The sequence below is a fragment of the Strix aluco genome, chromosome 6 (assembly GCF_031877795.1).
Source record: "Strix aluco isolate bStrAlu1 chromosome 6, bStrAlu1.hap1, whole genome shotgun sequence".
Lineage (NCBI taxonomy): Eukaryota > Metazoa > Chordata > Aves > Strigiformes > Strigidae > Strix > Strix aluco.
Genome location: NC_133936.1, coordinates 35924282 through 35937193, shown reverse-complemented (window position 1 = coordinate 35937193; position 12912 = coordinate 35924282). Strand labels below are relative to the sequence as shown.

At 36.3% G+C, this 12912-nt stretch overlaps 1 protein-coding gene across 1 annotated transcript in view; it reads left to right on the top strand.

The window, feature by feature from the left end:
* Positions 1 to 12912, top strand: part of COL3A1 (collagen type III alpha 1 chain) — a 52329-nt gene that overhangs the window by 23229 nt on the left and 16188 nt on the right. The window contains exons 6-22 of the mRNA XM_074829638.1: positions 3169 to 3234; positions 3850 to 3903; positions 4462 to 4515; positions 5261 to 5314; positions 5471 to 5524; positions 5971 to 6024; positions 6522 to 6566; positions 6771 to 6824; positions 7813 to 7857; positions 8590 to 8643; positions 9139 to 9237; positions 9360 to 9404; positions 9527 to 9625; positions 10399 to 10452; positions 10593 to 10700; positions 11831 to 11884; positions 12006 to 12104. Coding sequence (XP_074685739.1) covers positions 3169 to 3234; positions 3850 to 3903; positions 4462 to 4515; positions 5261 to 5314; positions 5471 to 5524; positions 5971 to 6024; positions 6522 to 6566; positions 6771 to 6824; positions 7813 to 7857; positions 8590 to 8643; positions 9139 to 9237; positions 9360 to 9404; positions 9527 to 9625; positions 10399 to 10452; positions 10593 to 10700; positions 11831 to 11884; positions 12006 to 12104 — 1092 coding nt within the window. The remainder of the gene's footprint in view (positions 1 to 3168; positions 3235 to 3849; positions 3904 to 4461; positions 4516 to 5260; positions 5315 to 5470; positions 5525 to 5970; positions 6025 to 6521; positions 6567 to 6770; positions 6825 to 7812; positions 7858 to 8589; positions 8644 to 9138; positions 9238 to 9359; positions 9405 to 9526; positions 9626 to 10398; positions 10453 to 10592; positions 10701 to 11830; positions 11885 to 12005; positions 12105 to 12912) is intronic.

Here is a 12912-nt window from a genome sequence, read left to right as displayed (position 1 = left end):
TTCCTCATTTATCTGCTTTGGTATTCTTCTACTAATTGCTTCCCTCCCTTCCACCACTTTTTTACCTCTTCCACTGTCCCTAATCTTCATTTACCCATTCAGCAGCATTCTGTCTTTACTCAGTATGATATTTCATCCTTGCTTTACTTTTCCACAACTCAGATTTGCCTGATAACAACTGAGTAAACCCCTCTTATGATCTTTTTTTCATCCCAGAAGCAGTCAAAAGCTTTTCACTTTTTCTTTTTACAATTACCATTTTTTCACCCACAGCTGTTCAGACTGTGTACTAAGGATGCTGTATCTGCCTGTTAGGCCTGGCCCAAGCTTCTCACAGTTTTTTTAGTGAGATGAAGCATGGATTGCCTGAAAGAGTTACGCATGAGCTATGCTTCCTGTATAAAATAACTTTAAATGTTGCACCTCATGATTTTCCTTTTAGGCACTGGGATTTAGAGATATTCACCACCGATGACATGGAATATTCTTGATTCAGGCAATCGGCTATATAGAGGATGCAGTGAATTGGTATTATTTGAAATTGGCTGCTGCTTCATTAAGCATAATCATTATTTTCAGTCCAATGCTGCATAACAAGGTTTGGGTATCACACGCTGTAACATATCAAGGCAGTTCCAAGCAAATGTGTTATTTCTCAGGCTTCCATCAGATCATCTTGTCAAATACGTTTTACTAATCATGACAGCTGTTCTTCCTGAAATATACTTCATTGTTTTCTCACCTTTATTTTACCTCGTTCATTTGCTAATACTATCATCCATGCATTGGTCTTCTTCAACCATCTGTTTTTGTATTTGTTTATTCATTTATTCATATTGAGCTCCTTACAGTTTTTGCCCACAGCTTATCATATCGTCTACATTTTGCTGCTTGTTGTCTTAATATGGGATGTGCTGAAACAGGCAGATAAATGAGAAACCTTTCAGTTAACAACTATGGTTAGTTCTCTCTATTTTGGCATTTTATCTTGAGGTCCTTAGTGATTTCTTGTCCTCTGACCTCTGCACTTGAATTAAAAAAAAACAGTCAAACTTAATTGGGCACCCTAGAATGTCTTCAGCCAGGATTGTCTGTATACTTTCAGGTCATATGGTCTTTTATATTGCAATATGCAATACATGACTGCAAAGTAACAGAGCAGATGTGACTAAAATCACTGGAACTAAATCATGTTTATAATTAACATTACATAGATTAATTTATTTATTTATAATTTATTAATTTATAAATTTAATTTATCAGTTTTCAACTTCAACACTCAGTTTAAATAAATATCCAAACTGAAATAATTTGGAAGAATAATAAAAGATGTCAGCTATAGCATCAATATTTCTCCATGGGTGGTAACCATGCCTGGTATTTCCTCAGTCACACATCTCTCCATTACTGTCTTCCTGGTGGCTTTCCACTGCTTGTAGACTGATTTTGTACTTTACATCACAGTTTCTCTTTACTTGTTTGTATAACCTCCACATATTGTCTCTGTCTCTTTCCACCAGTGCACATATTCTAACTAAAATATGTTCATTTGTTCACAGTCTGGAGATGCTGGCAGCAAGCAAATGTCATACCTAACTATCAGTTTATCTCCTCAGTGTGCACCTTGAAAAAAATGTCTTGTGTGTTTATATCTGTATGTCTAATCAATTGCTTGCAAATGATGAGTTGATGAATCCAGTTCATGTTGAATCCAGAGTTATTTTATACCAAATGAGTTCTAACAATTAACAGCAAGGGACTGCTCGCTGTATTCACACATTGAAGACAACCCAGTTTACCCAGACACTAACTGCTCTGCCACTTGGTGTACTTCTTGTCCTAGAAAATAGCAAATATTACAATGATTCTCTTTTTTAAACAAAAGACAATCTGTGGACTAATATTAAAATAGTATATTTGGAGTATAGTAGTGTAGTATATTATACTATGTATACTAGTATGGTATAACAATACTATTAATCTTGTATTATGAAAATCAGATTCTTATAACATCTGTAATACATGACAATATCCCATGAAACACATTATGTGCAATATTAAGGTATGGAATATACTGCCGGTACTGCAGCACACAGTGATTCTCATGTAATTCAACTGTTTTGACTGTATCAAACCCACGAAGAGTTTAATTTAACAAAAGCTTTTATTAAAGAACCATATATAGCTGCAGTAAACCACAGTGCTAATTTTCAAATGTTTTCTGTTTTGTGATATCAAATGCTTTTGTGGCTGTTGATACAGGAAGTAGAAATATTAGCACTCTTCTCAAATTGAGAATTTCCTTAGAAATATTTTACTTCCTTTTTACCAGTTAAAATAAGGAACAGTATTACTGATTTGAGTTAAACCATACGTATATTGAGATTTCGTCTTTTGAGTCCTTTGGTTAGTCCAGACATCATTTATTTCTTATGGCTTAGTACTGTTAAAATTTCAGAAAATATTTCATTGGTGAAAATGCTTGCCTTACTGACAATAACAAAAATATGACCCTAATTCAGCATATCTGTAAGTCCTAAGAAGTCAAGGGTCATCATAAACAGAGCTTATCATACAAGTTCTTCTAATGGGTTGTATATGTATATGTAATATAGCTCCTGAATGCAGGTGAGACATTTTAAAATTAGTTTTAGAAAGCAAAATCTAGCATCAGTAGACTAGCAAGCAAGTTTATTAATACCCTTTGGCTTCACCACTGAAGATGTAGTGTAAGGCTAATAAAGCTCAGTCACATGGCAGAGAAGCTGAAGCTCATTTACTCTGTTCAACAAGTCAAGAGTTACAGTTATCTATTCTTCCAGTTCAGGCAGCTGAAAAGCTGAGATGCGAGCATCCTTCTGGGAGTCTAGAGAAGGGGAATAGTGACTCAAAAGAAAAAATTACAGCTTTGAAAATATCTTGTGGAGTATGTTAGCTAAGGTTAAAAAGAAACCTAGTGATCCCTTTTCTGAAGTGACTGTAAGTACTAGACAATGTATTTAGCAATCTGTATATATACTGCTTCTTCATCAAGTGCCTGTCACTGTGGATTTTTATCTGTACTAATATGCAAAAATTTCTTTCAGTTATTGGTGACTATTGCAACTACATTAAGCTTTATAGCTATATTACATTAATATTACAACTATTTTTTAATCTACACTATAGACTGGCTATCCAGGACCCCCTGGCCCCAGTGGCCCCCCTGGCCCACCTGGTCATGCAGGTCCCCCTGTAAGTAAAATTAATCTTTTCATTATCATCTCATGTTCTTTTATATGAGCTTCCACTTTTCTTTGTCATAAATATTAGATATATTTTTGACTGATAAATCCAGATACTATGTTGAAGAATTTTATGGATAAATGTTATCTTCTATTAATTGGCCTGTACCATCTATGCACCAACAAGATTCAAAGGTTTTGAGGGATATATACTGTGCTTGCTTAAGTCCATGTGTTTCCCTGAGCTTTCTGCAATTCTGTGGGGTGTCAGTTAAGGTTGTCTTAAGACATGCCACTGCCTGTCATCCTCTGTTAACGTTTCTAAATGTTTATTCATACAAAAATTTAACAGGAATAAAGGAAAGTGGGAATCCTAATACACATTCAGCGAACACACAAAGGGTCTGAATTTTTTGATATACGTCTTCTTTTAGAGGAGTAGTTTTAATTGTTTTTTCATGGAGGCATATTCAGCTTGGTTCTGTTAATTTGACCTTTGGTCATTTGTTGACAGTTCAGATTACCGTTTTCCTTACAGTTATGAGATTAATATAAAATATAGTAGCACTATGCAATGCTGCATTTAATTGTTCACATCTTAACTCTTTTTTTTGCTGCATTATAGGGCTCTGCTGGATACCAAGGTTCCCCCGGTGAACCAGGACAACCTGGCCCTCCTGTACGTATACATTACCTATCACTATATATCATAGAATCATAGAATGGTTTGGGTTGGAAGGGACCTTAAAGACCATCTAGTTCCCACCCCCCCTGCCATGGGCAGGGACACCTTCCACTAGACCAGGTTGCTCAAAGCCCCGTCCAACCTGGCCTTGAACACTGCCAGGGAGGGGGCAGCCACAGCTTCTCTGGGCAACCTGTTCCAGTGCCTCACCACCCTCACAGGGAAGAATTTCTTCCTTATATATAATCTAAATCAACCCTCTGTCAGTTTAAAACCATCACCCCTCATCCTATCCCTATGGTCCCTGATAAAAAGTCCCTCCCCATCTTTCCTGTAGGCCTGTTATATTAAGGCCTGTATATGTTAAAGGCATGATCTTGCAAGCAGGAATGTGTATCATGACTGGAGTGAATTGAAATTTTACAGTTCACCCTGACTGTTTACCATGATGTATGTCAAATATACAAGTATTTTATGGCACATAATGAATTTTTAATTTGAAAGAGACAATATTTGTTATTATTATAGTTAATATTAATTGCTTTTCTACAGGGACCTCCAGGCCCTGTTGGAACAATAGGCCCAGTTGGTCCACCAGGAAAAGATGTAAGTTCATTATTATTCATCCAGTGATTAATAAATGGGAAGAACGAAGTTCATTAAATGGTAAGACAGCAGAGCACATTGATACAATTGCATTTAAGAATTTTTAACATCTCCCTATTTCTCAATTTGACAAAATGACTGTAAAAAAATAGATTTGGCTTACATTAGGTATAATTGTGCACTCCAATTTTGAATTTTTGCAGGCAATCTGATTGACACAATTTTAAAAAAGAAAAAAAAAAAAAAAGGGAGAAAACCTAAGCATGCAATATGCTATTTTGATGTGGTGCAAAATAAATTAGAAGAAAAGCAGACAGTAGTGGTAGTTGTCTGATCCCTTCAAATCTTGCTTTGAGAGTTAAGGCCATTACAACAATCTTTTGTGTCACACCTGGGAGTCCTGAATAGGTACAGTACAAGGTGAGACAAGCAGCTAAAGTTTTTGTTCATTTTGAGTGTTTCACCATGAAAAATAAGTTTTCTGTGATCATCTCTTCCTAAAAGCTGGCTTGAAATAAACTAGATGTAAACAAAATCTCGTTAAAAATCGAGTTTATAAATTCTGGCAGCTGTTTTTCAGAAGGCAGTCATATAGTGAACTGTCACCCTGCTATAATTTTACCCACTGCCTTGGGTGGAAATTTCACCTGCTTATTCTGACTTGTCTTGACCTACTAGGACTTGTTCTTTGCCAGTAACTGAAGCAATAGTAAAACAGTCATAAAAATTTGCTTTCTTTCAATAGGGAGAACCAGGAAGACCAGGCAGAAATGGAGACCGTGGAATCCCTGGAATACCGGTATGGAAAACCCCCAGTAGCAATGGTCTTCTAATCAAAGATTTTGTTTTCCCATTTTAAGTTAGTCAAGTGAACATGACACACAATGAACATTGGCTTGTGCCCTTCATACAGTAAGTATGTGATTTATTAATCCTTATATATTTGTGTGTTTAGGGCCACAAAGGACACCCTGGAATGCCTGGAGTGCCTGGGATGAAAGGTCAACGAGTAAGTATTGAATATATTGAATATAGCTGAGTCTGTTACTCTACTTGAATTATGGTGTTGCACTATTGTCCTCTTTCAGTCATCAACTCCCAGCTAAAGAGACTGAATCATAGAATTAAAGACCAATTTCTGGACAATCTTATCTAACCTTCTGTAATAAAGACTGTTCAATTTTATCTAGTTACCTCAACTGGAGAGCTCCATCTCGAATGCTGGACTGAAGCATGCTTTGCAGAAAAGTATCCACTCTTAACTAATGGCCATGGAGAGATGGACAATTCAGAGTTTTCTTTCAAAAAGTGTTCCAATAGCTGATAGCACTCATTATTAAAAATATGCCCCTTTATATGAGTTTGTCCTGAAACGTAATATTTTACACAGAGGAATCCAGTTTTCCAGAACACAAGGGGAATGCTATTCACAGTTATGGTTTTCCTTCCCCACAGGGTTTTGATGGAAAAGATGGTGCCAGAGGTGATAGCGGTGCTCCTGGTCCGAAGGTAAAAAACTATAGTGTCATCTTTGTAATAGGTAGAGTAATACCCTCCATCATTTGTTATATAGCTATGCTTTGCATATTGCACAATTATAAAAATCCATTAAACATTAAATAAACTCATTGAATATCTCCATGAAAAGAATGGGAATCATTCCAAAGGAGTTAGACTTTCTGAACTATATCATGTCCTGATTTACCTGCCATAATAAAGCTGAGGCTCCAAAATGAAGGGACATGCCTGGATCAGCTGACTTTATTGCATAATATTAAAGGACTGAGTCTTCCTGATTTTTTCTTTTCTGTTTAAATATTTTGTTCTGGCACTTGTTCAGACTTCTCAGACCTCACAGACCTCAGTTCATGCTGAGGACACCCAGCACCATGCAGAAAGGGGCAATGGGTTGGGTTGTCTAGTTTCTATGTCTCTTCCCCTTGAATAAACAAAAAAGTGTTCTCACCAAAGTTCATGCTGTCATTGGTGTTTTCTTTCCATAACAGGGTGAACCTGGTCTTCCTGGAGCAAATGGATCACCTGGCCAACCGGTAAATATGTGTATCCTGTAGTATTTAAATGGAAGTGCCGCTGGCACTTCCTGGTTAACTGAGTTACTCATCTTTCTTTTAACTTTAATTACCCCACCACATGCATCGAACAGTGCTGAGATATGCAAATAAGAACAATGTCTCTTTGCTTGGCCATATTATTTTGGAAGCCATTTAACAGACTAATATTCTCACATTTTCTAGGGACCAAGAGGTCCATCTGGTGAAAGAGGAAGACCTGGGAATCCTGGTGGCCCTGTAAGTAACTGGAGCTGTTGTTCTTATCCAGAAGCAGCACATATTTTGTTTCAATATGTTGAGAATTCCCTACTTCATAGATTTACCTTAAAACAGTTGTAGTGCAAAGGATTAGAAAACTATATAGCATCTGTAAAATCATACATGATAACTTTTCAGTCCCCAATTAAAGACATTACACTTCTAACTCACAAAGTGTTCACCATCTTATTTTCTATTTCCTTTTTTAAATGAATAGATTACACACTGAGGGAGAGTTCAGTGTTTCAGCATAAACTCGGGTTCAGCCAAGAGGATTAGGTAGGAGTAGAAACAAAGGGCAGCAGCAGAAGGCAGAGAATTAAAACAATGTAATCTCAGAAGTAACTTGCAGGAAAAAGATAATATTAGTCTGTGACTGAGATTGGGGATACATTATTTGCTCTGAAGGAAGTCATAGTTCATAGCGTCCAGCACAATCAACAATGCACAGCTGAAATATAATAACCAGCAACTTGTTCATACAAACACTACATAACCTGAGCAGCAGACCTGGTCTGAAATGTCTACAAGACAGGCAGCAGGATTTAAACCATACCACTGTTTGTTAGGTTTTTGGAGTGAAATTTTAGTCTTTTATGTGAATTAGAAGTAACTGTTACTTTGAAATATACATCTAGTGCAATCTTATTTATTTAACCTTAAGAACTGTCCACACAAATGGTGCTTTGTAACTGTTATTTCCTTAAGAAATGTAGTAAGAATACATTTTTGCATCTTGCTGTCTCTTCATTACAGTACAAGTCACGTAAAGAGTTGGATATTCCTTCACAAAATATTTAGTTAATTATTATTTTAAAATTTCATAGTTGAGAAATCCTTGGGTCTTGGTCAACTAAGTGGGAATGTACAGACACAAAAAGATGGTCTGTGAGTGATGGGCATTAAAGCATGTGGGTTCTGTGTCCGGGGTAGTGCTCTGTATCCAACGCCTCTCTTCTTTCTGTAGGGTGCCCATGGAAAAGACGGATCTCCAGGAGCAGCAGGCCCACCTGTAAGACAACTTACAGATGTTTGACTTCAAGTATTTGAGTTGCTCAAGTCTAGTTACTTCTACCTGATGTTGTCCAGTGCCAGCTAGCCCAAGACTGGAGATGCACTGGTTTAAGAATGAGCATTTTATTTAATTATATTTCATAACTATGTTGGTTAAGATACTTGAAGCATACAGTGCAATACGAAAGCTTTAACACTGTAAATCAGAAAATGCATAAATCCAAAACCAGATTATTCTCAGAGAACATATAGATGGATAGAATTGCTGTTCTCTATGCAGATCAAATTTTGAATGGTCTTATCAAATACATTATTTAGCTGTCTGAGGTGGGCAAAAATTTTTCTTTCCCATCTGCCTAGAAACCTGTGCATGTTCACTTGTATATCTAACAAAGTTATATTGGCTTTTTTTTTTCTCCTACACCTTTTTAATAATTAGAAAAATTTTAAACATTTTTTATAACTTAATCTCTCTAATGATAGCTTTCATGTTTTTTAAATTTACAACACAGAAATTTAGCTGAAACTGTAAAAATCAGGGTAACTAAGATGTAGGTGTGATTTTTTAGGACTAGCCAAACTTCATCTTCTGCAGCATGATGTATATTTGTTATTTTGCCAGGTGTTTCCTTACTCAGAGAAAAATCCCCTAATCAGACATTTTTAAAATTTAAGATTAATTCCATATTACTTTTACCTTTGCATTAATAGTATTTTTTTCACTTTCAAGGGTCCCCCAGGTCCCCCTGGAACTGCAGGATTTCCAGGCTCTCCAGGTTTTAAGGTATTCAGCTGAAGATGCATACTAATACAGTATTTGGTCCTTTCTCTAGTTAGCCATCTTATGTCACTATACATCTTTATTTTATGAGTCTTCCTTTTTCTGGCTGCTATTACACTGTTTGCAAGCCTAGAACTGATGTGTTTTATATGCAGCATGAGACAAACCCTATCCTCATCACCTTCACAAATAGCCACCCCAAAACACCATTAAGTGGTAGACCCAATGCTTTATGTTGCATTGTGGGAGGGACTCAAGTGAACTTCCACAAGAGAAGCTGTACAACATGTGCCAGCTGGAGTGCATGGGTACCTTGTACCTCAGCACCGGGGTCACCATGCTAATTTGGCTCTTGCATTCAGGTGATGATGGTGGTAACCTTCTTCACAAATCATGCAAAGATGCCACAGCAGAGGAAGAAACTGTGAAGCTAATACTGATTGCCCTGGAAATAAGACTAAAATGCATTCATTTTCTCCTTTTATTATTTTTCCATAGGGCGAAGCTGGTCCTCCTGGTCCTGCTGGTTCTAGTGGTAGTCCTGGAGAGAGAGGAGAACCTGGTCCTCAGGGTCATGCTGGGCCACCTGGGCCTCAGGTACATATATACCACATGGGAACTGAGAAGTGTTGTGCCACCTGCTCTCCACAAAGCCCTACATGTCCTTTGGTTTAGTCCTAGGTTAGCAGCATTGGTTATTTATACATTTATTTTTTCAGGGCCCTCCTGGAAGAGCTGGAAGTCCTGGCAACAAGGGTGAAATGGTGGGTACTTTTCATACCAATGTCTTTTGCTGCACTGTGTTGGTGAGGGTCACTGTTTGGACTTGACAGAGTCCAACAATGCCATGCTGTCTTCATTCCTGACTGCTGTTCACTCTCTACAGGGACCTTCTGGTATTCCTGGTGCTCCTGGTCTGCCAGGAGGCCGTGGGCTTCCTGGTCCTCCAGGTACAAGTGGAAACCCTGGAGCAAAAGGCACTCCGGTGAGTTACTGATAATTGTTACACTGGTTGTATGAACAAATATGGTGGAAGTAGTTCTGGTACCATTAAAAAAAAACACAGTTGAATTTGTCCTATTCGCTTGAGATGGTCTAATAAATTATCTTATCATAACAATAAACAATTTTTTAATAAATAAATATTTATCTTTCACACATATATAATGCTATATAAAGAAACTATACATAAATATGATAATAATGTTTATTTGCTTTCCTAAATTATCTATCAATTCAGAAACACACAACAAAAAATAGCTTGTCTAAAATGGTTACATTAGATAAAATCTATTGCTTTAAAATCCCAATTTCACCTGTTTAAATTCCCACGGTCTGAGTCCACAGTCCACTATACCTAGTGAGTTGTACCTACTCTTACACTGTCATTTACCCCAGCAAGCTCTTTCCTGACAGTCTTACATGCCACATAGTTCTTTGTCAGAGAAAATACACACGGACTTCAATCGACAGTCTCAATGATGTCTGAAATAGCTCAGAAACAGACATAAGATTTTACTCAGTGGTGTTTAAGGTTGTATCACTTCTTTCCTTTACTGAATTTTTAAGGAGTCCCATGCATTCCACATCCAGGTTCAACCAGTGCATGCTAATTCCTTTGCAGAATATAAAATAATAAAAATGAGTCAATAATTTGAAAGATATCATGTCTAATTCTTAGTATTTTAGTACATCTAGTAGCTCTAGAATAATACCCTGTTGCAACCCGTAATTTTATTGGGATTTTCTCCTGTTTAGGGAGAACCTGGTAAGAACGGTGCAAAAGGAGATCCAGGCCCAAAAGGCGAACGTGTAAGTGATTTTAAAATGTGTTCAGAGACTTCTTCTGAGGAAGTTGGAACCCTCAATCATTTCCCATACTAAAGATGGGGTTTCTTTTTGGAGGCTTCTAATTTTACTCGTGGGCTTTTGTTTTGGTTTGGTTTTGCCAGGGTGAAAACGGCACCCCAGGTGCTCCTGGACCTCCTGGTGAGGAAGGGAAAAGAGGTGCAAATGGTGAACCTGGCCAGAATGGCGTACCTGGTACACCTGGAGAAAGGGTAAGCTGCTGTAGATGACCATGCACATGAGGTACATTTTAAGTTAATACAGAGACAGCAAAATCTGGTGTTCAAAAAACTTTGAGGAGAAATTCGGCTCCATATCTGTTCTCAAAAAATTCCAGATGTGAATGTGGCTTATGAAACTGGGAAGAATTCTTATCTAGTTCCTCATCTGAATTGCAGCACTTGGATCTATCTTGGTCTGAAATAAATATTAATATTTTTTTTATATTGAAAAAGCAGTGATCTTATGTACCTGGAAGTTAACAAAAATGAACAATCACAAAATTTCAGCTCTGGAAAGTGAAACTAATACTAATTCTTCTACCTTCATCATATGTCTCTATCTCAACATCTTTATTGTCAATAGATCTTAAATGTCAATAATGCCAATAAAACCGATATTGACAGGATGTCTTCTATCATATAATATCTTTACTGCCAACAGGTTTTTTGGCTAGTAGATTTGATAGCTTTCCAAAGAGCATTCTCACAAAGGAATTTCTGAATTAATTGTTACAACAAAATAAATAGCAACTTCCTTACAACCTTTAGATTTCTGTTCCCATCTGAACCAAAGAAAATTGTGCTGATCTATTTATAAATCCTAATTTAATGATTTATTGCAGTATTTGCTGAAGCTATTAGGAAACCAAAGATATACAAACTAACAAACTAAACTGAACAAACTAATCATATTAAATATATAAATGGGGTTGCAAATTAAACTTTATAATTCAAATTTCTTGTAAGCAATGAAGATAGTAAATATAAATATTAATACAATAGAGCTCTTTTGAGTATTGAAGTAGAAGAAAATAATTGTTCAAGACTGAATGTGTTGGTTTATTCTTCATATGAATTCAGAAAACTCATAAATAAAGTAACTAATATAGGGCTGGTTAAAACTAATGGAGGACAGGCTATGATTTCAACAGGAGAGTTATATCCAAAGAGACAATAATTCTGTAGACTTTCTTGCTACAGGGAAATGTCATTTCTATCTATTTCTTTTATTAATTTTCATAATAATATGTCTAATGATAAACAATTTAGAAAAAAAAATAGTTGCCATTGCCCAAGTCATATTGCCTATGATCCATATCTTTTATTCTTTTATTTGTCAGGGCTCCCCTGGTTTCCGTGGCTTACCTGGTAGCAATGGACTTCCAGGTGAAAAGGTATGTCTTCCTCTAAAAAAACCAACAAACTTCTGGAGAATCCATGTGCATTTGAATGGACAACTTCAGATTCAATAGGATGCTGATTTCCTTGATGTGAATTTTAACACCTCTTTTTCAGGGTCCTGCAGGTGAACGTGGTAGCCCAGGTCCTCCTGGCCCCAGTGGACCTGCAGGAGAGCGTGGACAAGATGGAGGCCCGGGTCTTCCTGGATTGAGAGTAAGACAGGATGTCTCCAAGAAGATTAGATAAACTCTATCTCATATATATCTGATATATCAGATGCCTCATCTGTGCTGATACAATTTAGAAAAATTTTCTACTAATTCCTTTAAGCAGAGTCATATTTTCATAGTGCAACACATAACCATGCAGAGACATTTGGCATTCAGAGAACATCTGTCACAAGTGAATGAGGAAGCTTAGATGAAGCTGAGCATGCTCCCCAGTTCTCAGAGTATGCCATGCACTATCACAAGATATAGCATTAGTATGAAATAGCATTGGATGATTTTCTGTATTATCTATTTACATTTCAGAAGATTTTATAATTTACTATAAAAAGCATTATGTTTATTATATTTAATAGGATTTGAGGTTATTGCATTTAAATATATTTCTAGTTAAATTATTATTTAAATAGGCTTAAATTTAACATTTAAATAATTAAATTATACATTAATTTATATATTTTGATATACTTTATTACATATATTGCTTATTTTCAATTAAAGTAAATAAGCTGTTGGTCAGATTTTCATAGTACATATCAAAAAGATTTTCAGAGATAACCCATTCTGTAATATGTATAGAATGTAACAACATTCCGTGAGCTATACTGAGAACTGGCAACTGCTGACAACAAATACATTGAAATTCAAAAGTGAGCCTGGCTGCAGGCTCTGGAAGCTAAACAAGATTTTATTGGAAATGAAAATGAATTACTTAAAATAGAATAAAAATATTTAAAAATATAAAGCAAGTTAAAATATATTATAAATTGTGTTGCTTTTAAGTAGAAGTACAT